This window comes from Balaenoptera ricei, chromosome 7, assembly GCF_028023285.1.
Source record: "Balaenoptera ricei isolate mBalRic1 chromosome 7, mBalRic1.hap2, whole genome shotgun sequence".
In the NCBI taxonomy this organism is placed as follows: domain Eukaryota; kingdom Metazoa; phylum Chordata; class Mammalia; order Artiodactyla; family Balaenopteridae; genus Balaenoptera; species Balaenoptera ricei.
The window spans coordinates 118,732,761-118,759,483 of NC_082645.1; the positions used below are offsets into that span (position 1 = coordinate 118,732,761).

General features: G+C 55.9%; 1 protein-coding gene across 7 annotated transcripts in view; it reads left to right on the plus strand.

Moving 5' to 3' along the window:
- The window catches only part of MLPH (melanophilin), a 41,581-nt gene that overhangs the window by 13,754 nt on the left and 1,104 nt on the right, over window positions 1-26,723 (plus strand). For 2 of the 7 annotated variants that reach the window (XM_059929004.1, XM_059929003.1), the window contains 13 exons: window positions 5,694-5,912; window positions 6,023-6,135; window positions 7,870-7,908; window positions 8,507-8,610; window positions 9,783-9,902; window positions 10,852-11,134; window positions 13,304-13,443; window positions 20,434-20,616; window positions 20,854-21,009; window positions 22,400-22,492; window positions 23,361-23,438; window positions 25,060-25,117; window positions 25,601-25,701. In XM_059929004.1, the coding sequence (XP_059784987.1) occupies window positions 5,694-5,912; window positions 6,023-6,135; window positions 7,870-7,908; window positions 8,507-8,610; window positions 9,783-9,902; window positions 10,852-11,134; window positions 13,304-13,443; window positions 20,434-20,616; window positions 20,854-21,009; window positions 22,400-22,492; window positions 23,361-23,438; window positions 25,060-25,117; window positions 25,601-25,701 (1,687 nt within the window). Of the gene's footprint in view, window positions 1-5,693; window positions 5,913-6,022; window positions 6,136-7,869; window positions 7,909-8,506; window positions 8,611-9,782; window positions 9,903-10,851; window positions 11,135-13,303; window positions 13,444-20,433; window positions 20,617-20,853; window positions 21,034-22,399; window positions 22,493-23,360; window positions 23,439-25,059; window positions 25,118-25,600; window positions 25,702-26,723 lie in introns of all 7 variants that reach the window. The other 5 variants (XM_059929006.1, XM_059929005.1, XM_059929009.1 and 2 more) reach the window with 5 other exon arrangements.

Here is a 26,723-nt window from a genome sequence, read left to right on the forward strand (position 1 = left end):
AAGGGGCCTGATAGATGGAAGGATGCCAGTCAGGGCCTGGACGCAGGGAGACAATCCTGGGTTATCCAGGTGGGCCACAAGGGGCCTGACAGATGGAAGGAGGGGGGACACAGGGCAACGTAAGAGTGATTCATGGTGAGAAGGACTCAACCCGCCATTGCTGGCTCTGAGACGGAGGAAGGGGCCGTGAGCCAGTGAATACAGTTGCCCTCTAGAAGCTGGGAAAGCAAGGGCACAGACCTTCCCCCTGAGCCTCCAGGAAGAATCCCAGTCCCACCAACACCTTGATTTTGGGTGCCATCTAGGACTTCCATAGCTTGAGAGGAGAAGTCAATACCTGGCTTCAAAGCTTCAAAAGTCAGGCTGACTCTCTTGTTAGGGGCTAATGCAGCTGGTGACTTTAAGTTGAAGCCAGGGCTCATTTACCATTTTGAAAACCCCAGGACCCTGAAGAACTATGTTAAATCTCCTCTTCCTGTGCTCTATAAATGGAACAACAAAGCCTGGATGCCAGCACATCTGTTTACAATACGGTTTACTGAATATTTTAAGCCCACTGATGAGACCTACTGCTCAGAAAAAGATTCCTTTCAAAATAATACTGCTCATTGACAACGTACCTGGTCACCCAAGAGCTCTGATGGAGATGGACAATGAGATTAATATTGTTTTCGTGCCTGCTAAGACACATCCATTCTGCAGCCCATGGATTGAGGAGTAATTTTGACTTCTAAGTCTTATTCTTTAAGAAATGCCTTTCATGAGGCCACAGCTGCCAGAGACAGTGATTCCTCTGATGAATCTGGGAAAAGTAAATTGAAAACATCTTGGAAAGGATTTGTCATTCTAGATGCCATGAAGAGCATCCATGATTCATGGGAAGAGGTCCAAGTATCAACATTCACAGGAGTTTGTAAGAAGTTGATTCCAACTCTCACGGATGACTTTGAGGGGTTCAAGACTCCAGTGGAAGAAGTAACTGCAGATGGGGCGGACACAGTGAGAAAACTAGAATTAGAAGTGGGGCTCCAGATGTGACTGAATTGCTGCAATCTCATGATACAACTTGAACAGATGAGGAGTTGCTTCTCATGGATGAGCAAAGAAAGTGGTTTCTTGAGATGGATCTACTTCTGGTGAAGATGGTGTGAAGATTGTTGAAATGATGACAAAGGATTTAGAATATTCCATGAACCGAGTTGGTAACACAGCAACAGAATTTGAGAGAATTGACTCCAATTTTGAAAGAAGTTCTACTGTGGGTAAATTGCTATCAAATAGCGTTGCATGCTACAGAGAAATTATTCATGAAACGAAGAGTCCATGCAGCGAACTTCATTGTTGTCTTATTTTAGGAAATCGCCACAGCCGCCCTAGCATTCAGCACCCACCACCCTGATCAGTCAGCAGCCACCGACACAGAGGCAAGACCCTCCTCCCACAAAAAGAACATGACTCAGAAGAAGGTTAGCAATTTTTAACAAGAAAATATTTTAATTAAGGTATGTGCATTATTTTTTCAAACATAATGCTATTGCACACCTGATAGACTTCAGTATAGTGTAAACATAACTTTTATTTGCCCTGGGAAAGCAAGAAATTCTTGCGACTTCCTTTATTGCAATATTCATTTTGTTGCGGTGGTCTGGAACTGAACCCACAATATCTCCAAGGTGTGCCTTATTACCCGTCAGGTGTTTGCCCTTCTCTGCCTTGGCTGTCCTCTTTTCTCCACATTTCTGTCTCCTCAGCCCTTTTCTTTGCATTCTAGGAGAGTAAATGTGTGACTTCCAAATCAGCAGTTCTCAAACATTTTGGTCTGAGGGACCCTTTATATTCTTAAATTACTGAGAACCCCAAGGAGCTTTTGTTTAGCTGGGTTATAGCTGTCAATATTTATCCCATCAAAAATTAAAACTGGGTGTTTTAAAAATAGTCATTCATTTATTTAAAACAACAATAAACCCCTTACAACATAATAAAATTTTTATGAAAAATAACTTTTTTTCCAAAATAAAAACATGAGTGAGGACAATGGCATTGTTCTGTATTTTTTGAAAATCCCTTTAATGTCTGGCATAATCGGAGATAGCTGAATTCTGGTATTTCTTCCGCGTTCAATGTGTTGTAATATGTTGTTTTGTCTGAGGTGTTGGAAGAAAATCTAGCCTCACACAGATATGTAGTAGGAAAAAGCAGGAGTGTTTTAGTAGCTTTTTCATATAATTATGGACATTGTTTTGATAATACACGAAAACCCTATGACTGGTAGTTTCTTAAAGGAAGTTACAGTAGTTTCTTAAAGGAAGTTACAGTGTGGAATCTGAAACCATGTCAATGAACTTTACCTTTCCTGTTACATTAAAATCCATTGGTCCATCTTGCACTTGGGGTCAATCTTCTATCCACGCGTGATTTTGTGACACCTATGCAGACTTTCCAAACGTCGACATGTTTCATTATACAGAACCCAAAAAATCACATTCATTACCATCACTGCTGATCTTATCAGAAACTTCTCAGTGATGAAAACTCACTGAGAGGCTCAAGTCAGCAGAGACATAAAAGTTTTCCAAAAGTCTTTGAGCTTGAAAGCTTGAGTTTTGTCAGTGGCAACAAATACTGTCACTTGACACACTTTTAGCCAAAGACGCACTTCATCAAGACATGGTTTCCTTTCTTTTCTTTTCTGGCAGAGAGCAGATTGACTGCCGGTACACTCTGTACCTCTGGCTTGATCTGTGCTAGGGCCCCAGAACTTTCACCCACCATAGCTTTTGCACCATCGGTGCAGGGGTCAAAGAGCAAAACAGACAAATATCACCTTAGTGTTATTATGAGAAGAGTTTTGACCTTGTGGACCCTGTCAAAGGGTCTCAGGTACCCCTGTAGGTCCCTGGACCGCACCTTGAGAACCGCTGTTCTGAATCCCTGGACTTGATGTTCTGCCCGTTTCCCTCCCCATTGGCAACCTCAGTTCCTTTGCATCTTCACTTTAGCCCAGTCTTCTCCACCTCGGTGAACATAGCCTGTGGTCTTCCCAGCTCAGCCTGGCTTCTTCTTACCTCCTGCTCCTCTCTCTTGTGCCGACTCAGCACACCAAGCAGACTAGTTTCAAGTCTTCCTCTGTTTACTACTACTGTGTAGTAAATCACATTCAGGGCATCTTTTATTCCTGAAGGTGACCTTAACTTGTAGCTGCATGTTGGGCTTGTCCCTGCCTGTAGTGCAGGGACATCTGGTCGACCCTGTGATTGCGATAAGCAGGGTATATGGATGGCTTTGGCCCCTCACGATCCTTCAGGTCCGTTGATGTGCCCTCTGGTTGGCAGGCATCTGGTGTTACTCTGCTGGACCAATGCGGGGTCCCCTCTTCCCTCCCTCCTGTTTTCCAGCTGTGAAGAAGAGAAGTTATGTTTTAAAGAATCTGAAGCAGAGTCACAGATGTAGAAAACAAACTTATGGTTACCGGGGGGAGGTAGGGGGGATAAATTGGGAGATTGTGATTGACATATACACACTACTACATATAAAATCGATAACTAATAAGGACCTACTGTATAGTACAGGGAACTCTACTCAGTACTCTATAATGACCTATATGGTAGAAGAATCTAATAAAGAGTGGATATATGTATATGTATAACAGATTCACTGTGCTGTACAGCAGAAACTAACACAACATTGTACATCAACAATACTCCAATAAAATTGTTTTAATTTTTAAAAATTAAAATTAAATTTAAAATTAAAATTTTTGAAAAATAATATATATTACAAATAAATATATTCACAAAAAAGGAATCTGAAGCAGAGGATCATTATCTGTTCCCCCAAATTCAACACCTGAAAGTTTCCAGCCACCACCCCAGGACTCTCACGGGCTCTTATTTAAGAGGACTTCACATCCTGGGATGCAGTGTACCTCTACACGTCCTCGTCTTTCTTCCCGGGGGTCCGGCTCTACCTGGATGGAGAATGGGGGACCCATGCCGGGAGAGAAGCTGGACAAGGCCCTGCCCAGCCAAGGGGTGGCCTTTAGGTTTTCTGGCTGAAGCAGATACATCAAGAGTGGACGTGGAGGACACTAGGCCCTTTCCACCTGGCCCCAGGTGCTCTGCTGTTTTAGGAAGACACTTGCTCTACCTTGTCAATGCAGCTTTATCTAGCCTGTAGTCAGTGGATGACAGTATTCTTCCTAGGTTCCTGCCACCACTGGGCTTTTTTTCCTTGGCTTTTGAAGCTGAGACAAGAGTCTTATTTTTGTCTCTGTCTTCATGAGTATTTTAGGGCATATTTGGTAGGGGAAATCGGTGCAGTGTAGTCTGTGCCTCATGGAATCAGAAGGAGGCACCCAAAGCTCCTTAGAGTCGCTGCCCTGTCTTCAGCCTGCACCCGGCTCTGGGGCATCCCCGTCAGAAACCACGCTCTCTACAGAGTTCTCGGGAGACAATGGCACCTAGTGTCTGGCTCGTTTTTGTCACTAAGAATGGATTAATTTGATCTCATCTGAAACTAAAAATATTACGTTTGGCAGACGTTCTCTGCAGACCAGAACAAAAGCGTTGTGTTTATTATCCGGGGGCACATCTTCCATTTGGCGAGTTCACCTGGAAGCTGCTACTGAAGACCTGAGGGTGGGAGCTGGTTTCCTGAGACTTGGGTGCTGGATCACTCCTGCTCTGGACGCTCTCCAAGCCAAGCCATTTCAGCCTTTCGCTCCGTAGGGACAACCTGGGGAGTCAGCCCCACCTGCTCCCCTGCTGGAAGAGACCCAAACCTGCCCGAGGAGGAAGTACGATCTGACTTTGCCCTCAGGGCTCTGCGTGGCCTTTTTAGGGGGGTTGTTCGGGCAGCAGTGGGACCGCTGTGATCCTGAACCTTTATGGCTCTCTTAACCTGTGTGGGTTCAACTTCTCAGCTCTTACTGTCAGGCGCCGACCTGACCTCCACTTACCTGGTGTCATCCTCAGCTCAGGACCATTAACTCAGGCCAGGGTGGCCGAGCAGGCGTGGCTGGCCTGGGCCTCACGGAGGAGAGCGTCGGCCTGGCCCACCATCTACATGAGACGTCTGCTCCAGCCTCTGAGACTCTTCCTGCTGCTGCTCTGACCAGCCCAGGAACCTCCTGGATTTTTCTCTCTTCTCCAACCTCCTGCTAAACAATTAAACTGGGCCACAGATTGGCTCTAGATAACTGTGTGGCCCAACCAAGCTGCACCCCCAGGACCTCACCGGGCCCCCATCCCCGCTGGTTTCCCAGAGCCGCCAACCCCATCTGGTCCGACGGAGCTTGGACACTGGGTGCTGGTGGCCACGGGTCCACACTCATCCAGCTATACAGTCTCCAAGCTCTGGGCTCTGCATCAGAAAAGCTCCGGGTTCAGGGTCAGAGCTGGGGAACCAACCTGGGGTCCAGGACGTCTGTGCATCCTCTTCCCATTATACAGAGTTACGTGAGGTGGTGCGGGCAGTGGTGGGCCTGTTCCCTCCTGTGATTCTGAACCTGTGTGGTTCGCAGCCCTTTGGCAATGAAAGAAAGTCATGGTGCGACCTGACTTCGGGTCACTGTTTTCTGCATCTGAGAGTCGTCTGTGTGTGTGTGTGTGTGTGTGTGTGTGTGTGTGCGTGCCCTTGAATTTAAAGCCTGTTGCAAAAACAAGGCATCCAATATTTTCTTGTTTCCGATTCAGGGGTTTGAAAGGCAAGATTAAGCAGGAAAACTCCAAGAGGGAGCTGCTTCCGGACACGGCCCACCTGAGCAACACCCACTGCGCCCGCTGCCTGCTGCCCTACCGGCTCCTCGAGACGCCCAAGAGGCAATGCCTGGACTGCGGCCTCTTCACCTGCAAAGGCTGCGGCCACACCCCGGAGGAGCAGGGCTGGCTCTGCGACCCCTGCCACCTGGCCAGGTGAGCCGGGACCTGGAGATCGAGTGGCCCTGCTGGCGGGGGGTCCGGCCTGCCCCTTCCGGGGACGCGGGGGTGGGTGCCGCCCGGGCCTGAGCTCTGTGTCTCTGCAGGCAGGTGAAGAGGGGCTCCCTGGAGTGGTACTACGGGCACGTGAGAGCCCGCTTCAAGCGCTTCGGGGGTGCCCAGGTAGTCCGGTCCCTCTGCGGGCGGCTGCAGGGAGCAGGTAAGGAGTGAGCCTTCTCCCTGGGCGTCCAGTATGGGGCCTAGAGTCTGTCTTTTCAGCAGACGTTCCCCGTTGAGTCTGACGATCATCGAGACTGAAAGAGATGGGTTGTAGCTCAATCGTTTCTTTTAGTATTTTGAATCCAAGTATTTATTCCATGAAGAACTTGAGGTCCAGACGGTGTTCTTACACTAAACGTGTGCTCACCTGTGTTGCCCACCTTGAAGCCATTTGGGGAGAGGGATATATCAGGGGAAGGATGTGAGACTGCCTGAGCTTAGAAGTGCCTCCTGAACTTGAATGGAGAGAACTGAGCGGTGTTTTCGGGAAGCTCTTGCCTTGCCCCTGTCACCTGAGTCCCAGGCTCTGCCAACACCTGGCCAGGCCTTCGGTCTGTGACGGCCTGTCAGGCCGGTATCTGGGGGCTCGGTGTCTTGACCGTCTCCATCTGGGGCACCGAGGAGAATGCCCTGGGGTCTGGAGCTCCTGCACGTCCCGAGCAGAGGCGGTGCTTCTGGGATTGGGGGTGTCCTCACCGTGCCCCGGCCTGGGCGTCTCCCCCAGGCCTTCTGGAGAGGCGCCTTACTTGTGTCTTGTGCCCCTTAAAGCCCCACGTTGACAGGCAGATGCAGGAGGTAGGCATGGCCACCCTCAGGGCATTTGCACACTCACTGGGCCTGGCACAGGTGTTTCTGAGCGACCTTAGCACACTGTTGAATTTAGGACAGACCACCGAAAGGCATCCTCACCTGTGATGGCTTTTGGCACCTGGAGCAACAGACCACAGGGGGAGGGGGCCAGGGGTGCAGGGGGCATATGATAAATCACTGAAACCAGGACATTTTTAAGAGTAAAAGTGGCTCTCCTGATAACCGTGCTGCGACAACTGGCGTCACTAGGAGTGTCCTGGTGACACGCTGGGGCGGGGGGCACCGTCAGCCTATTCTTCGGGAGTTTTCCCCACCTCCTCGCCAGGCTGCTGCTTCGTGGCCGATATTTCTGTCTCAGTTGGAGCCCATCAGTAAATCCCACAGCCGCATGCACCCACGGCCCCATGCCTGCTCGGCCGGCCCGGAGCCAGCTGAGGGATCTTCCTGCAGCAGGAGTGTGGTTTCACCGTCGCCGCAGGGCTCAGGTGTGGGAACCACAGGTAGCCCGGGAAAAGCCACACCGCGAAGCGTCAGAATCTCAACGCCGAAGGCCCCGTTCACGGTGGGAAACCACAGGCCACGTCACAGCCCTGAGGACCTGGTCCTGGCCCCGGGAGGTTCTGATTTCTAGGGACTGGGGTGGGCTCAGGAATCTGCGTTAGGTAAAAGGTCACGGGGATTCTGACGCCTGGCCAGGGTCCAGAACTGGGAGCCAGGGCCACCCAGAAGCGGCCAGTTTCAGAACTGTCACCACCGAGGGCCAGGAGCTGGCACTGGGGGGCAACAAAAATTCTGATTCCAGCCACTGCTCCGGACCCGGTGAGGCGGGTCTCAGGTGGGGTGATGGTCCAGGGGCTGCATTCTCCCTGCTGGCACCTGTGAATGCAGCACACCAAGAAAGGGCACACAGAAAGAGCACAAAATCAGGAAAGTTGTACCTTTAAAAATAAGTAGTCAAACGTAAAAAAGAAGAAGAAATGATTCAAGTTAATGTTTCGAAAGCTGGTCCAGGCAGGGCCTAACGCATGGGTGTAGCTGGTGGGGGCCGTCGGGGTCTTTGCTGAGAGCTTTTCTTCGGTTATAGGTTTACCTGACCGAGTGCAGAGCTCACCTGACGTCAACAGTAAGTCCTTTGTGCTCACAAGGATGCCGGGGTGCCCCTGGCCCCTGAGGAAGGTGGGTGATCCATGGGGCCTCCAGACTAAAACCCCAGAACGCACTTCATCACTCTTTCGTCGTGACCTGGGGGAACAGACACCGGCCAGGCCAGCGTGACTGGGGGAAAAGAGGGAAGAGTGAGGCTGTGCTGGGGGTCGGGGGACAGGCCCGGGGGCTCAGGTGGAGAAGGCGTCCTGAGGGGCAGAGAAGGGAGGGGAGGGAGGCCCGGGGCTGAGAAGCAGGTGAAATGAGACTGAAAGTGAAGAGGTTAGTTTGGGGAAAGGTGACTTAGCTCCAGGCCTACTTCACCCACACACTGCGGTGTCTTCAGACTGCTTAGGAAGCAGTCAGTGAAGGTGACCATTGGTGAAACTGATGCAGAGTATTCGTTTTCTGCTGATTCAGACCAGCTCTAACTGATGCTCAGATAGGTCTTTGGGAGGCCTGTAGAGGGCCTTGCCTGGTTGCTTCACAGCAGATGGAGGGGTGGGTGGGTGGAGGGGTGAGTGGATGGATGGACGGATGGTCTTCTCCTGGTGGAGTCAGGCAGGCGTCTGTTGCAGGTGGGCCTGAGCCAGGCCCCGGGGGGAGAAGTGGAGACAGTGAGAAGATGGATGAAGACAGAGAACAGGACACAGTGGCCCAGGCCCAGCCCGCTGGAAGCAAAGTAAGTCTTCCCCCAGCCCCGCCCTCCCTGATGCTGGAGGCTCGGGTTCTGACTTCCTGAAAGTCTCAGGCTCTCCATCACTCCGCGGGGCAGGGGCGCCAAGACCCGCCTGCCTTCACCACGGCCCGCAGCCCCTGAGATCACTTTGCACCAAGCAGCAGTGCACTCTCTCGGCACAGGTCTCACCATAGCAAACCCCAGCGCAAGCTGCAGGGGAGCGGGGCCTGCAGAGAGGCCCGCCTGGACGTCCGGCCAGCGTCCTCAGGGCACGTGGTCGTGAGGGCGCCGGTGTCCCCCGGAAGCAGCCTTTGCACCTTTCAGGGAAGCAGACCCCTTCCGGCTTTCCTCTGTGAACTTCCTTGCTTTTGTTTATAGCCAGCCATGAGCCTTGTTTTTTATTGGTGTCTGCTTCTGCTTTCACTTACTTTTTCACTTATTTTTGGTGATAAAGACAAGCAAGGTAATCCCCAGGGTTTCTGGGCAGGTCAACAGAAGGGGAGCAGGAGGGAGGGGAGGGGTGGGGCGGGGCGGGGCGGGCGGTGATGTTGGATGGAGACCCTTGGAGAGTGACAGGGTCTCTGAGAACCTCGCCGGCTGGTCTGCGCGGCTGCTCCCTGGGGACCGTAGGCATCTGTTTATGAGAAAATTGTATATGTCCCGTTTACTAAGCTCAGTGAATACTATCCAGTGTTGAATATTCCCTACACGATACGTTTAAAGGATGGAAACCATTATGAGGGAAGGATTTGGAATAAACTCTGCTCTTGCATCTAAAGATGATGGAGCTCTCTGGAGCTCCCTCCCCCCTCTGCTTCCCGGCGCTGGGCACCCCTCATTCGCTAAGGGGTGAGGGGTGAGAAGCACCCGTCAGCCCAGAGAAGCCTGCCTGCCCCCCAGGGCGGCACTCCTGGGGCTGCGTCCTCGGCACCTCTGAGCAGCCGTGTGCCCGTCGGGGGCTGAGCGGGTGATTCCTTCCTCTCTTCTAAGAGGCGCTGGGGATGCAGAGCCTGTGATGGGTGGGGGGGTGGTGCTCTGGGCAGCCCCCCGGTGCCGCCCCAGGAGGTGGCTGTGCCCTTGGAGATGCCCTCCCCGCTGCCCGAGGTGAGGGCGTGTGGCCCTCAGTCAGTCTGGCCCTCCCTCTCCTCCTCTTTCCCGCATCCCTTCCTGCTCAGAAGAAGCGCGTCCTCCCCGTTCACGGCCTGGACTTCGAGGCAGACTCTGACGACTCCACTCCGTCCTGCGGGCCCCCCCCAAGCCTGTCCTTGGTCTCAGGGGCCGCGGACAACCTGCAGGTCAGTGGGCTCTCTTTTCTGCCCGCAGCCATCCCAGGATAACCTGGGCGACAGGTTTTCAGGCCCCAGGTGGGGGGACAGCATTCTGGGAAACAGTCTGATGGCCATGGGGGCATGACAGGCAGGGGGACAGCTGGGGTGGGGGGCATAGAAACGTCACACCCTCCGGTCCCTGGAGAGACGGGGTCGGCTGCTCGGAGAAGTGTGGTGTGGGGCAAATGAGTCAGGGCCCTGGGGCGTCCGGGGTGGGTGCTTGTCCCCGAATGAAGGCAGCACCCCCGAGACTCAAGAGCGAGGGCAGAGGATCAGCCAGGGCCCGACGTGTGCCCGCACCCACTGCGTCTGATTAGCGGGGTCCTCTACGTCATTGCCCAGACTAGGGTAGTCTTGTAGGCGGGATAGGCTGCTGTTAATAATCACACCAGGACACGCGGCATCCACGGGGGCCGCCCAGGAGAACCGGCCGTGTAGTCACTCTGCTCCTTAGCTGCGTGCCCTTGGTCTGGGGAACCTGCATGAGGCTCCGTCCCCGCGCCTCACCTGGACGAGGGGTGGTCCTCTCGGCCTCACAGGATCCCTTCCCAAAGGGACTAGAGACTGAGCCCGGCACGCACAGGACCGTCACACGCAGCACAGGCAGCCGGGGCACGAGCCCCAGAGCGAGGAGCCCCTCAGCTGGAGCCCTGACGTCTCAGTGCCCGGGCTCAAATGGCGCCAGCCCAAAGCTGGGGCCAGGCTCGGTCTTCCAGGGCTGATCTGCAGACTCCTGCGGGCGGGGACACAACAGGGCGGGGAGCTGGGAGCCAGCACCCAAAAGGTCTTTGGGCCACGGGTCCTGCTCTAGCGGCAAGTCCGGAGCCCTTTGAAATGAAAGGGAATTGAGTTGCAAGGGGCAGAGAGGATGGGTGTCTGGTGTTCGGTCGGTCAGATGATGCCTGGAAACCCTCAGGACTTGGACTGGAAAGACCCACATTCCAAGGAGCTGCCCTTTCCCAGTAAAACCTGCCAACAGGCCCCGTGTGCTCAGGCCCTCACAGATGAGCCCTGCACAGAGGAGACCACCTCCCAGGAGCCCGTGGTCCTGGACGAGGCTGATGCCAGGGCCTCTGGGTGCCACTCCTGTCCAGAAGGGCAGATGGCCAGCCTCTCGCCTGCCGGACCAGACGCCCTCGCTGAGCTCTGCCTGCCGGGAAAGTCTTGCACGACGGCCCCGGGGACCACTGCGACACCTGGTAGGTGCCCTTGGCCACCGTCTTGCACGTGGGCTCTGCATGGAGGAGAGGGTCGCTGGCAGCCTGCCCCACCACCCCGATCTGTGCCAGCCCCCTGACTGATTTTCAGTGCGTAGCCCGTTCCTTCATTGTGATTGTCCAGCACGTGCAGTCCTGGCACACGCCGTCAACCCCTGCTCCCCTGGGCTGGGTGCTTCCCTGGTAACACCCAGAAGTACCAGCATTGACGCCTGCCCTGGCCACACATCTCATTGCCACCTCTGACGGGGGGACATCGAGCAGGAGTGGGGTAGGGATGGGCAGGTGTCCCTGAAATGATAGGATCGCTGGTCACCCGGACCGGCCACCTTAACCACAGGGCAGGACAGCTCCAAACCTGGGACGTGTGATGTGGGTTCCGTCTCGGCCACCTCCCTCCCAGCTGTGACTCGGGAGGTCCGTAAGTGCTTAGACCCTAGTTTAAATCCTCAGTTTAATATTGTTGTCAGACAGTCAGCTTCATAATGAAATCCCGAATCACTGTCTGTTCCTGTGCCCTGGGGGAGTGTGCACTGGGGTCCAGGGGTTCAGGTACCCTAGTGATGAAAGAGCAAATGAGACCACAGAAGCAGCACGGGCTGCTCCCCACCGACGTGCTCCCACGTGGCTGCAGCATGGGGCCAGCTGCCGGGAAAGGTGGTTAAGATGCCATCTGCCAGGAAATGGGCCTGCTTTCCGTTTTCCCTTTTCATTATATTATAGGGACTGTAATCTCATGATTCACACGCCCATTAGGATCCTGGAGGCGTCTGGGGGCAGTGGGAGGGCAGTTTTACTTCCCCATAAACAATGAATAAATGAATCTACATCGACCAAGTCATAGGATGAAGACTTGGACACGCGCATTTCCTCCCAGGATCCCTAATCAACCCCAGCACGTGGATGGGGTCGCAGCGGGGAGAGGGAGAAGCTGAGACAGACAGTATCGAGCTGGGAAATGCGCCTGGGAGACAGGCAGCTCTGCGTTTCAAGCCCAGCTCTTTTGACCAACTCACCACCCGATTTCATTGATTCTAAGACACATTTGTCACCTCATCTCAAATTGGGAGCGTCTTACAGCGAGTGTGGTAGAAAAGAGTGCGTTGGAGATTGATTGGCGGTGTCGTCTCTTAATAGTGCATCAGACAAGCTACAAGGTCTGCAATTTAAAGGAGTGTTGTGTGTACTTGATCAGACCTCTGAACCGCCGTGCCTCGGCTTCCTCGTTGTAAAATAGGGTTAGTGCCTAACTCAGCGCACTGTTGTGGGCTCTAAATGGGATGGTTGTATCCGTTAGCCCTTGCCACCTAACGACTTATCACAAACCTACCAGCTTAGAACAACGCACATTTATGAGCTCACGGGGGCCAGGCATCCAACACGGCATCGCCAGGTCGTTAGCACACGTCTCCCAGGCTGAAACCACAGTGTGCACAGGGCCAGAGTCTCACCTGGAGCTCAGGGCCTTGCCCCCAGGTCGTTCAGGGTGCTGGCAGAGCCACGTGGCCGGCTGCACATCAAGCTTGTGCGGCTGATTCCTGCGACGCTGGCTCCTGTGGGTCGCCCCACAGGAGGGTCAAGCCCTCCCCGTCCCGGCACGGCTGGATGTGGTGCCCTCCAGGCCACCCTGGGGCTCTGGGGGTACTTTCTGGTGAGAACATGGGGCTCTTCCACCAACACAGCCCAGGAATAAGCATCTCAGGCCACACCATAGGTGACCCGTGCCCGTGAGAGTCTGCGAATCACTAGTCTGGCAGGAAAAGCTGTCCCCAGTGACCAATGTGGAAAGACTTCCCAAAGTCACCTCCACTCGTGGAAACTTCCCGGGACGTATGTCTGCCACACCCCAGGCGCATGGAATGCCATGTGATGTAATTATATTACATTTGCTTTGCCCACCTGGCTTTCATACCTTGGAGCCCCCCGGTGAGTGCTGGCCAGGGTAGGGGCTTCTGCTCCTGAAATTCCTTGTGTGGGACCATGGACTCTGTTCCATTCTTATTTTGGTTTAGGGATCTCAGCCCCATAATATCAATGGAATAGAATCATGTCTCCGTTTTCTTCGATGTCTCATTTCTCTTCCTTGGAGAAAATGCCCATTGGCTTTCAGCTTTTCACTCCAAATAATCCAAACCCACTCTTCCTCCAAAGGAACAAAGGTCCTCGGGAATGAGCAGCTCCCATCCCACTATCTGGCCGACGTGGACACCTCGGATGAAGAAAGCATCTGGGCTCAGAGGGTGGCATCTCACCATCCCAGACGGAGAGGCCAGACCTTGTCTGAGAACCAGGTAAGGTGGCCGGAAAGAACGCATTCTAGTTCCTTCTTTGGGTGGAGCCTTTTTACCTTAACATCAATTCATTTCTGAGAAATTAAAAGTACTTCAAAACTGTAAAATTGCACAAGCCTGCTCAACAGAGATATGCAATGTCAGAAGCCGTGGGACGAGGGGTGTGGTCCAGCTCTGCAGCCACGGGCTACAGACTGCTCTCCAGGGCCTTGGGGATAACAAGTAGGGCTGCCAGCGGGCCGGGCCTCTGCTGAGCCCTCTGCTTCCGTCCACACCCCCTTCCGCCTCTGATCTGCCCGGGGCTCACCCTTCCCGGGCTTGGACGGTGGGGGGCCTCTCCTCAGTCTAAGCTGATCTCGAACAGGTTAGGGGCCCTTCCAGCCTCAGTCCCTTCACAGCTGTGCTCTGGAAATGATCTGCAAAGAGGAGCACCTGACTTGTAGAAGGTGCCTTTCTTTGCATGGCTTTCTGGTGAATCAGTGTCAGGTGTGTTGTTATTTGTTTCGGGGGGTGGGGGGGTTTGTTGTTCTAAAATTGATCTAAAATGTCAACGGGGCAGAAACATGGAGTTTTTAAACTCTGCATCTCCCTCTGCAGAGTCAGTGCCCTCAGGCCCAGCTGGCTCTCTTTCCTATAATATCACCTAGAAGCATCCCCCGACCCCGGGGCTGGACGTTCCTCCTGCTCTGACCTCCATCTCTGAGAGAAGCCACTGACCCTTTGCCCTGAGCACAGCAGGGCCTGAAAGGCCCTAAGGAGGCCTGCAGTGAGGAGCCCTCTCTCTGCCATTCGACCCAGGGGGCTCACTCTTCTTTTATGGAACAGCAGGGGAGATGCTGATGCAAGGAAGTGTCCTCTGATTCAGACCAGGGAGTGACTGGCTTGGCCCCTGGGAAGGCTGGGGGACGATGGTGGAGGGCCAGTGCGGCCAGGACAGAGACCTCCCCAGGGCAGAGACCGCCCTGGGTGGCAGAACCACAACTGGCAGAGAAGTTCCCAGTGTCCAGGCCAGAAGACAATGGGATAAAGACTAGGATTAAATTGTCTATTTTCAGCAAGTTTTTAATTTAGCAGCTTTAGTGACGTTCAGTAAAACACATATCCTGGTATTTAGTCCCACTGACACCAGCCATGCTTTATGCCTCCTTGAAAATTATTCTCTGTTTCATGCTTGTATCTTGTCTCTGGAATTCTTCTTCTTCATTTCTTTCTCTTGACTTTATTTACTTCGACTGACTTCGCCTGTGTCTTTATGAAAAGGGAATCAGGCAGTGTAAAGAGTGGCCTCCAGAGGGCAGTAGCGTCCCTGTGCCTCGGGGAAGACCCAGGGCAGCCGCTTACAGGACTCGCAGATGTGCCGTGGGGATTCGAGAGTTCTCGAGAGTAATGTTCTGTTGGGGTCAGTCTGAATGGTCCTCCCCTGACCTGTTGCCTGTCTTTGCACCCGTACTCGTGGTCAGGACTTTCTGGGTGAGGGATATTCAACAAAGACTTTCTATAAATAATCACTCATGCTGAGAGAGGCCAAAGATAGCACAGCATGTGGTACCAAGGACGGATGCTTCCAAGGGGCTGAGATCAAGGAGATGCAGGAAACGGAGCCCTGGCACGCACCCTGGCCCGAGTGGTGGGTATTGAGCCCCCGGTGCCCCAAGAGCTCAGGCTAAAGACACTGACTCGGTTTCCCCACGAAAGCCTCACCAGTGCCAAATTACAGTAGCTCATTTTCCTCCTCTGTCTGTACTGCATTCCTAAATTGTAAATCTGTGTTTTGCTGCAAACGAGTTGAAAACACCAGAAGTTCATTCCAAGTTGCCGTCCGTGTGTCCAGATAGCGTGTAATTTACCTGGACGGAGCTCACACGGGACAGAGCGGCTCCCGCTTTTGGCAGAAGGGAGGGGCACGAGCAGCTTTGGGCTCCTGAGCACCTGAGAGACAGGTGTTCCCTGGGGGTGTCTGCAGGGGGCCAGCGGCTCTTGATCCCAGATGGAAAACCAGGATGTGTCCAGGCTGTCCTGGCGGCATGTGGACAGGATCTTGCTCAGAGAAAACCACCCGCCTGCAGCTCACCTCCCGTTCCGAGGGCTGTGGTCTCTCCATGGCTCCGTGCTGCCCCCAGCTCCTGCCCCTCCTCCGTCAGGACGAGAACTTTCCGAGTTCTCATCGTGGGATGCTTTTCTTTCTCTTTCTCTCTGGAGGTGATACTTCACTGTGCCGGTGCCGGACCCTGGTTGGGTCGGCTCTTATTCTCCGGCCACGGGTTCATGCCCACCACGCTCCCCAGGGACACACGGCTACCTGCGGAGCATCCCCCCCCCCCAGGTATTGATCGCTGCCTCTCAGGTGCCATGAGTGTGCCCACAGCTGGTCTCGATTACCAGCAGCCACTCGAGGCGAGGGCTGGGGCCACTCCCGCCAAAACCCTCGTGTTGAAGTTTCTCAGCTTGTGTTCTTCTCCGGGCAGATTTGCCCACTCAAAGCCCTCGGTGCTGTGAAGATGAAACTAATTACCTGCGGAACAATGCAGAAGCATCCTGCCCGCCTGCTGGAGCCATCTCTCTCTTTTAAGACAAGGTGGACCACAGATGAGATAATGGCAGGCGAGATGCATCTGCTGGGCTTGGAAGAAAACAGTAGAATTGATTTTCTCATTTTCCGGCCTGGGAGTTAATAGACTCCGGTGACTCAAGAGCTGGTGACTCAAGGGATGAGCCAGTCGTACTTTTAGGTCATTACCTGGCAGGCCTCCTGGCCCACAGTGACCCGGCGCTCTTGACTTTGAGCAGCCTGGCATAATCAACTCACACCTTCCTGTGCGGCTCAGGCTCAGCAGTGACGATGGCTGCGCCACGGCCGTGACGCTGAACGTGTCACCTGTCCTGCTTTATTCATCCCCCCAACGCCCCCCGCCCCCGCTTCTGGTACCGCTCCCAGCTTTTGCTTGGTGTTCCAGGACCCTGGTTGTCAGAAAATGGGCCTCACAGTTACCTTCCCAGGGCACATCACGAATGGTGGCCTGACCTTTCCTTCCACTGCTTGGGAATTTGGTGCTCCTGAGGTGGTAGGTGCCAGCGTCCTGCTGGCCGGAGTGGCTCTGCCCTCCGGCCACTGAATCCCTCCCTCTGCTGCAGATCTCTGAGCGGAACAAGTACATGTCAGCCGGGGACCGCCTGCTGACCCACTGAAGCCCCTTTGTTAAGGGAGGTTGAGGCACCAACACGGGCTTTGCAAGGAAGACTCTCGACTGGGAGCTCCTGCCTGGGGCTCAGAGAGCTGAGCGGGTTTCCACCGTACAGCTGAGGGTGGGGGCGGGCGTCTGCCCCGTCCAGGCCCCTGCCGTCTGCCGTGCTTGGAGCCTGGGCATCTGTGGGCCCAGCCAAAGGTGCAGGAGAACTCAGAGGGGTGCAGATGTGCAGCCTTTGGTGCGGATGTAACAAGAGAGGGGCTAGGAAGTCAGAGCAGCGAAGACCCGGGGACCTCACTTGGTCCTGCAGTATCCGGGGGTCCAGGCCGTCAGAGCGGGCAGGGGTCTCCTCCCACCCTGTGTGTGAGGGCGTACCAGCGCACTGGGGCCACCTTCTGGGGGGTGAATGGAACAGAACCCTTGGTCTAATGCGAGTGTATGTGCACATGTGCGTCTGAGGGACAGACAGCCAGCCGGGTAGCTGTGGGAGTAGGGGCGGCAGTGCTCAGGCCCAGGCCCTGCCCCGAGTCTGCCTGAGCCACGGCCCCGGTCCAGCACCCGGCCCCCTCCCTGCAGCGCCCGAGGGCCCTGGAGATCAGCTCCGCCGGCAGCTGGGGTGGGCAGTGGGAGCCACGCACCCCCAGGGCCACAGCCACCTTCGCCCACAGGAGGTGCCCTCGTCTGACACCCTCTGTGGGCCGGCAGGGCCAGGCTGACCCAGAGACAGAGTTTCAGTCCCCGGGTTTTAGCTGAGGAAACAGGCCCAGGCCCTCAGGAGAGGAACTCCAGAGCCCGTGGCCGGCTGGGAACACACTCTGAAGCGCCCCCGCGCAGCCTGGGAGAGGCCCTCTGCCCCTCAGGATGCTTTCAGGACAGGCCCTCTCACCTGAGCCTGTGGCAGGTGTCCCCCACGCAGGCCCGGTGGCCCGCAGGACCCCAGGACTCACCCCCAGCCGCCCAGCCCCCGGGCTGCCTCCCCCCCGTCCTGGAGGCTGACCCAGATCCCCCTCTGGGCCTCCCTCTCCCCCACCAGCATCACCAGGGCAACCGGCGCCCCTCTTCGCCAGGGACCAAAGCGTTCCCAGGACATAGGGCTTTCGGGGTTCAAACTTAGACACCTTGGTCACCCCAGCTGTATCCTGTCGTGCTGGCCAGCTGCCATCACGTGTATATGTGTTTGTATGCATATATGTGTGTTGGACACGCATGCGTGTGTGTGTGTGTCTGTATGTGTGGGTTTTTTATTTACCAAGTAGAAACACCACCACCTTCTAACAGCAGTTCATAAATCTCCATCCCACACCCTCATCAGCTCCTGCCTGGAGTGGCATCAGGTTCCCATTTCTCAAGGGGATTCTGAAGTTTCTCAACCCCATTTACTCTGAGAGAAAGATTTATTCCCATCAGACCCAACAGAATCTACCCTCCGATCATCACAGGGGTTCTCTTCACCCATTGTGGCCTCTGAGGAGATTTGATTTTTGAGCGTCTTCAGGAAATTGGGACCCTGTAGAAAAGCATCCCAGTAAACATGCCGCTTCCCTGTCGGCTCACTCCAGCCCTCGGCACTCGTCTGCGAGGCCGCTTGGTTCCATTCACAGAGAAAATTAAGTGATGACCAGCACTGCCCTCTGCTTGCCAGGAGCACCCGGGGCCGAGGGGGCCGGAAGCCGGCCCGACGGGCACTGCGGGTGTAACATCGTGTTGCAGAAGGCCCCCTCCCATCAGCAGCGTCAGCGGGTGACTCACTCCCCGAAGGAAGGGACAGGGAGGGGGGTCTAAGAGTCCCGGAAGGCGGTCCTGGGGGGACCCTCACCTCACACTCTGACGTCTGCTTTGTGGGCTAAAGGAGAGACAGCCAGTGAGTGAATGAGCGACCGGCCTCCCTGCTCACGTCCCCCCCCCCGACCCCCAGGGAGCCCTCTGCCTGACAAACTGAGAACAGGCTGTGGAAACGGGAGGCCAGTTAAGAGGCTGGTGGACTGTCCAGGCAGGACAAGGTGGCGGGTGAACCAGGCAGGGCAGCAGAGGTGATGGGAGGTGGACCCTGGGTACCTGTTGAAGGCAGAGCCAGCGGGGATGGATTCAGGGCGAGAGAAAGAGAGGGGTCAGATGACACCAGGGTTTTTGGCCTGAGCAAGCTCTACAGGATGGAACTGCCCTGAACTTTTTTTTTTTTTTGGCTGTGTTGGGTCTTCGTTGCTGCGCGGGCTTTCTCTAGTTGTGGCGAGCGGGGGCTCCTCTTCGCTGCCGTGCGCGGGCTTCTCATCGCGGTGGCTTCTCTTGTTGCGGAGCACGGGCTCTAGGTGCGCGGGCTTCAGTAGCTGTGGCGCACGGGCTCAGTAGTTGTGGCTCGTGGGCTCCAGAGCGCAGGCTCAGTAGTTGTGGCACACGGGCATAGTGGCTCTACGATATGTGGGATCTTCCTGGACCAGGGATCGAACCCGTGTCCCCTGCATTGGCAGGTGGATTCTTAACCACTTTGCTACCAGGGAAGTCCCTGCCCTTAACTTTTAAATCTCATTACCCACTCTCAAGTTATTTGGGCTGTAAAGGGCAGTTGGGATAATTTGGCCATTTTTCTGGTTTTTTTACATGACTCTGGTCACTTCTGAAAACCAACACGCTAAATCCCTTCACATAAAGCTCGTGTCCACAGGCAGACGAAACAAAAAGCTGCTCAGTGAACCACTGGCCGGAGTGCAGGAAGGGGTGGCGGCCGGAGCTGACTGCGGTCCAGGCCCTGACCTGATGCGTACTGAGTGAGGCCGGGCAAAGGAGGGGCTCTGAGCACCCTTTCCCCACCTGTGGACTTAGCGTAAGAGCTGGAATCAGTGAGGGACTCCCACCCGCTCGTAGAGACTTAGAAAATCATGACCAAAAAATACAACCCTGAAAAATAGTTTCCAGAAACAGAGGCCTAGCTAGACTCTGGAGGAGAGATTTCCAGAAATGAGCACCGTTTAGCTCTGAGTTTCTCACCAGCCAAGGCCGACAAATAGATATTCTGGGTTGTATGAAACTCATCCAAGTTCATGCGGGGTGACAGACTTCCCTGGCTCTAGATTCAGGAAGCGATGCGTGGTAAAGGGTGCTGCTCACCGTGTCGTAGAAGGCATCACTGTGAGGGTCACACAACTTTGCAGTTTTCCAAGAGTCACAGATACACTGTGGACACTTCTCAGTCGGCTCCGGACCAGTGTCTGGGAGTATGATCCCTTTGCAAAGCCGACAGGAGGCTCGTGGGAGAGACCGTGGACACAGAGCCTGGTACACGAAGACATACCAGGGACAGTGGGCATGAATGCCGTTGCGCTTATGCAAGCTCAGGACCCACCCCTGAGCCCTCGGGCGACGCTGAGGCCACACGGCCGTCGTGTACTTCAGTCTTACCACAGGGGGACCAAGGAAAACCCAGAGAACAGACTTGTCAGCACCCCGTAGCCTCAACTGGCAGATGCAGACAGTCCGGGTTGAGGTCTTGGTTTGGCGCCGTAAGGATGCTTAAACCCTAGGAAATGGCTTGGGGACCCAGTTTGGGAACAGAGAGAAGTCCAGACATGGTGCGTCTCAGACGGCCTGGGCGCTGTTAGGATCGCCAGGGACATCCCACCCTTCGGAGCCTGGTTCTGGCAGACGAGCAGCACGGGCCCCTCGGCCGAGCTCGTGCGGGGAGTAGGTGAGGCCGCAGCTCCAGCCAAGGCCCCGGGGGTGCTGGGGGCGGGGTGCTCTCTGGAGCCCTACTTCTCCTCTCAGTGCTTCCACGTGACCGACCCACTGAGACGCAGCCGCTCGTCCATTTCAGTGTCCCGCTGGCAGCAAGCCCACAGACGCCGACGTGGAAGAGGTGGCCCTAAGGAGAAGACTGGAGGACTTGATCAGCCACGTCAGTGACCAGCGGGCCTCATCCGAGGAGGAGGGCGAGGGTGACGGGGCGGAGCCGGGCGGCAGCACCCCCGTCGAGCACCTCCCCGGGGCCGCCCAGGAGGTGAGGCTGCCTGAGCGACCTCGGCACAGCACACTCGGAGGCGGGGCCAGGGGTCCGCAGTTTGTGCCTAAGCCAGCGGCCAGGCCCCAGCTGCGCACGGCGCCCCACCGCGGTCTGCCCCGCTGGCCCGGCAGCTCCTGGCGTAGCGAAAGGAGCACCTTCAGGGCGGGGCGTGTGTCGGTGGGAGCCCTGCGGCCTCCCCTGCTGGTGGTCACGTGCGGCGCTTCCCTCTCCTAGGTGTGCACGGCTGCAGGCCAAACGCCCAGCCGGGAGAAGGGGCCCCGGGCCCCCCAGGACCCCGTGCAGCCCAGCAGGACCACAGACAAGGAGCTGTCGCAGCTGGAGGACAGAGTGGCCGCCACGGCCTCTGAGGTGCAGCGGGCAGAGAGCGAGGTAGCCCCGGCGGCCCCGGAGCAGGTGTCTCCCCCAAATAGGGAGTGGGGGCCCCGGAGGCCTGGCGAGGGCGGCCAGCCCCCCGCAGGGCTCACACGCAGGAGCCCACGTTGTCGGCTCCGGGACAGGCTCCTGGGGCTTGCCGTGGGAATCCCCCTCCACGCCACCCCCTGCGCCCCACCCCTGCGCTTTTTCCCTTTTAGGTTGGCAAGAGACAGGCGGCGTTTTCAGCCACGGAAGGAAGATGCTGACACTTACCCCTCCCTGCCCCGTGAGGAGGGCTTCTCCAGAAACAGGCTTAGATTTTAGGACAGCCCCAGGGACCAGACCCTGACCGAGGGTCGTCCTGTAAACTTGGGTCCTGGGCTTGAGTTAGGGTAGGAGCTGTGTTAGTGGTGTGCAAAGGTCAAAGGACAGAGCCAGGGTCTCCCAGAGACAGTCAAGGTGATTGGGCTCTGCTCTGCCCTCCCCCTGGTGACCCCAGAGGAGAGGAGGTCTGCCCATCCGAGTGCGGGGGACCCAGCACCCAGTGTCCATTCATTCCAGCTTCTGTTCTCTTCAGCAAGTGCCCTTCCGTCCCCGAGGAAGAAGGGGCGCGTCCCCAGGCCGTGCACCTTAGGGGGCGCAAGTGAGCCTGAGAACGTTGCGTTCATTTCTTCCTTCTTGTGGAGCAAACAGTTCTCAGTCGGGATCCCAAGTATGGCAGGCACTGTGTAGACACAAAAGATGCAGCTATGAGCACCTCAGACCAAGCCCCTGCGTTCGTGGAGCTTATGTTTTTAGTGGGAGGGGACAGAGAACAAGTCAACGAGACTGAGGAGAGGGTAGCCCCAGGGAGCATTCAGATGGGGCGGCCCCGAGGGGTGGTCAGGAAGGGGTAATACAAATACAAGAAGGCAACCCGGGCGAAGGCCCCGAGGCGGTGTCACCCTTGGCCTGTTCAGGCATCAGCAGCGGAGCCCTGCGCTGGAGCCGAGGGAGCGAGAAGGGGCGTGTCTGAGAGGAGGGCGGATTCCAGAGAGCCCCGAGGACCATGGGAAGGGTTTGGGGCCGTCGGAGGGATCTGGACGGACCTGAAGGGGGCCCGGTTCCCGTCCCCAGAAGCTTCTGCCTTCAGCTCTCCCCCGGTCACTACCCCTCCCTCCGTCCCTCGTGGATGAGCCCCCAGAAAATGTATGGGGCCCCTCCCCCGCCTGGGGGTGACCCTCCCGACAGCCATGGAAGACGGCTGAAAATGGGGCGCCCAGGAAGTGGCCCTGGGCGGGTCACCCATCTTAGGGGAAGCATGATGAAATCGGTGAATCGGGGGCAGCTGCTCCTCCTGTCCTGTGACGTTGAGAAAGGACATCCAAGTGACATCTGTCTGTCTGTCTGTCTGTGGTTCCCCCAGGTTTCAGATATCGAGTCCAGGATTGCAGCCTTGCAGGCTGCAGGGCTCACCGTGAGGACCTCGGCAAAGCCCCGGAGGAAATCCAACCTCCCGGTGAGTGGAGGGGCCGCAGGGCCCTGGGGGTCGTGCCTGGAGCCCTGGCCAGGAGCACGGGGCAGCCCGGGGCCTGGCAGCGAGAGTCCCCCGGGGCAGCCGCCGCCCTCCTCCTTAATCTGCCAGCCTCCCGTTCCTGATATCAGTGACCTGGGCTGTGCTGGGATTCCTTTTCATTTGCTAGTGTCATTTCTAACGGAAAATAGTGCCATGTGGGGGGGACCCTCAGCTCCTGCATGAGAATTGGAAACACAGCCACATGGTCCACACACACACATGCGCGCACACACACACACACACACACACTTCAAAGTCCAAAGGAAGCAAGCTGAACAACACCTCGTGTTGGCGGGCTTAATAAAAGCGCTGTTTCAAGGCGGGTGTGACAGAGTAGCAGGATGGGGACCTGCCCACGACAGAGACGTGAGACCAACATCCTTCTCCCCGATTCAAGTCGGGAACCTCCAGACGAATCACAGTGTGAGGAAATGTGGCACAAGGATGATAAGTGCTCTTAGGGGAGCCCCAGGTGCGGCTGCCGGGTGCCCCGTCAAATCTGAATTTCAGATTCACAACAAGTCATCTTCTGGTATAAGTATACCCCGTGCAATATCTGGGACATACTTATACCAAAAAAATTTAATCATTGTTTAAAGCCAACTGGGCGTTCTGTACTTTAATTCGCTAAACCCAGCAGCCCTGGGCGCAGAGCCCTGGAGCGGTGTGTGCTCTGTGGGTGCTGACGTGCCATCCCGGCCTTGCAGACCGAGTACTAAAGAGAACACCATCCCTGGGTCCTGCTCGCCCGCCCTGTGGCAGGAGGTCAAACGAGCAGTCATAAGGCACAGGCCCCTTCCTTGTTCTCCAGGTATTTCTTCCCCGGCTTGTTGGGAAGTTTGGCCAGAGTCCTAAGGATCCGAATGCAGACCCTTCGGGTGAGGTCAAGGTATGTGTTACTCCGTCCAAGCCCGAGAGGCTGGAAGCGGGTAAACGGTTGGCCCGACTTTTCCAGAAACGTGACAAGTCCGGGGGTGGTGGAGCTGAAACGTTGGGACTTTAAGAACCCGGCAAGTCTCACAGGCTGGCCTCCCCATAGGGTGTTTGTCAGGGAAAATCCAGGACAGCCCAGCAGGAGAGTGGGAGGGTGGGACAGAGGGCAGAGGGGAAGGAGGCGGGCAGACCCCAGGCAGGGTCACGGGCTGAGAGTAACACAGAGCCCTGGAGACGGTGCACATCACAGGGGCCAGGTGCTGGGCATGTACTGCCCCCCACGCCCCCCTGTCCTGGGTGACGAACGTTCACAGGCACAGCAGGCTCCAGGGCCTGGGGACAGGCCTCCGCTGGGAGCCGCAGGTCCTGGCCGTGGGAGCAAAGCACGGGAGCCGGTGTGCATGAAACGGCACAAGGGTGGATGTGGGGTATGGGTGGGACGCCCCACAGCCTGCTGATCAGGAAGACGGTGACGCCGTTAAGGGCTGCAGGGCCCGGGGGAGGGGCGGCCTGGGAGGGAGCAGGAGCTCCTGGGTTTCGGGGGTGTGACTGGGGTGCAGGTGGCGGTGCCCGTCCCAGGGGCCCACAGAGCAGGGCGTCTGCTCCAGGTCCTGCCTGCTGCCTGATGCGCCCCTTGTGAGCTATAACGAGCATCTAGTCATTTGTGCTTCTCATGACAACAGCAGTGGGTAGCTCTTCATAGTTAAAAACGGTATTTTTTTTCCATCCTTCCATTTGATGTTCAAAAAACCTGGTAAGCAGGTGTGGATATCCCCCCTGTTGCACCGATGAGGAGCCTGAGGGTCGGGGAGGTAGACATACTGGATTGAGACCACACAGACCAGCGACAGACGGTCTCAGGCAGGCCTCCCGGCTCCACCCCGACCCTCTTCTCGGGGCTGTGGTCCTCCCTGACCTGTCCCGGGAAGCCCAGCCTGAAGGCGTCTGCCGCCAGCCTCCTGGTACAGCCCGCAAAACCAGCCAGGCTGAATCCCAGGGGGCCAGGCACTGGCAGGACTTCAGGGAGTCAGGCCGTTTTGCTCTCGCTTCCCCGCTGAAGAGGCAAAACAGAGAATGAATTAGCCCAGAGTAGAGCAGTGAGCAACAGGAAAGGGAGAGGGAAAGAAAGGTGGGGGGCCCGGCAGCCATGGGGCGCTGAGAATGTATTGGGTACAGTCAATCTTCCAATATCCTGTAAAGGGGCTGCTGGCCCAGTTTCCAGATGAGGAGACAGTTCAGAGAGAGTACGTACATCGTCCCTGTCACGGTGGTAAGGGGTAGCGACAGGATTGGAACCTCTCTGTGGGGCTGAAATTTGTGCTTTTTCCACTGTACCCACCCAAAGTTGCAGTTCTCCGAAAGCTAAGCAGCTCTTTTATATTCCGGCATTTGTTGCTTAATTTATTGATGGCGTGCATTTTAATATTGTTAAAAGTTCAGATATTGCCCAGGAACAGACGACAGTTGCCCTGATTAATCCGAATCTGCAGGAATGATGAGAAATCCAAACCTAGCTCCCGGTGTTCCTAACAATTACAACAAGGTACTGACGCCCAGAGACGGCTTCTTTCTTCCAGGTTGTGGCTGCACCCTATCTTGTGAGGGGAAAGCTCGGTAATTACCCCAAAAGTCAAGGTAAGAGTCACCTGCTTCCCTCGTCCCCCAGGCCTGGGAGGTGAGCTCAGGGGCGTGAAAATGGCCAAGTGGGGCCCCATATTTCTACATAACCCATGGGACCAGGCATGTCATGCCACTGATGCCCGAAGGACACTGCAGTGCCCTCTGGCCACCCTCAGGGGCCGTTGCAGTGACGTGGTGTCTGGATACCTGGAATTTGCTGCCTGAAGCACCTAAGGGTGTTGATGGTGGTGGCAGCGGTGGTTTCCTTATCCTGCGATGTAAATCGTCCTGATAATGGTGCACAGCACCTCACCTTCTTACACAGAGCACAGGGCGTAATTAGCCTGCCTTGATGTCTTGGTGGTGACGAGGACATCAGCTTCGTCCTGGATGGCACATTTGTTTTTATGCTCCTTTTAAAATTTCTTAGGAAGCAAAGACACTTGTTTGGGGTAAGTTTGTGATTAATAAGCAGCCCCCCTCCTGTTTTCCTCAAAGACAAAGATGATGACTCCTTCGATCGGAAATCCGTGTCCCGCGGATCCCTGACACAGAGAAACCCCAACGGCAGGAAGGGAACCGCCAACCACAGCTTTGCGGTAAGTTTTCTCTTTTCACTGAGGCGGCTTTAAAATTCTGTCAGATTAACATGTTGATCTTAAGTTTTCAAAGTAAAGAATTGGGGTACACTAACAGGAATAGTAAAATCAAGGAAAGATCTAAAGGAAAATTGAAAACATTTCTTAAAGGTACACAGTGTACCAGAGATGGGGTCGCCTGGCCCTGGGGGGCTCTGGGTTTGGGGACGGGGACAGCGCATGAGGCAATGAGGACTCCCCACGCAGCCCCACCTGCCCGCCCAGCGCCGTAAAGGTCATTCAGCTGAACCAGCCGTGCAGGTGCCGGGGTCAAGGCTGTCCCCCGACTTCCGTGGGAGAGGGCTCTCTGCAGAAAGAGCTTGAGGTTCCTCCCAGAGCCCAGGGAACATCAGGCTGGACCAGCGGGGTCATGGCCTTGATGCCTACAGAAGTGCACCTCGCAGACCCTTCTCTGGCACCACGGTCCTTGGTGTTTCCAGCCGCACGAGAGCCTGGTGAAAGCACCAGCTTTGCTGATGGGGGTGTCAACTTCCTGGAGCGCCCACGGCACTTCGCAAACACAGTGCTGCAACGGCGAGAGACAGCTGACCTCTAGGGACCCCAGAGTCATGCCCACGTCCCAGGGGTGGGCATGAGGTCTCAGTGGCCAACATCAGGGTCCAGACGCCCCCATCCCCACAGCTGTCCGCACTCACATCTCACTCGCTGGCTGCGACCACCCAGCAGTCGTTCTGACTTCACAGCGGTCACGAGAGTCTGCGTCGACGGCTTCGCTGTCCAGGAGGACGGAGCGACCGCTCTGTTCTTTCCACAAACTCCATCTTTAAACGGGATTTCAGAGTATCTCACAGTACTCATTGCTGATGATTGTGTGCGAGCCGTGTGTCGGCAGACGGGGAGATGGGGCACACGTGTCCGGTACAGCCAGCGTTAGGCCACCCCAGACGACAGGAAAGGACAGAGGGCAGAGGCTCCCTGCCAGGCCCCACCTGAGCCCGGAAGAGGCCGCCTGGACCGTGGCC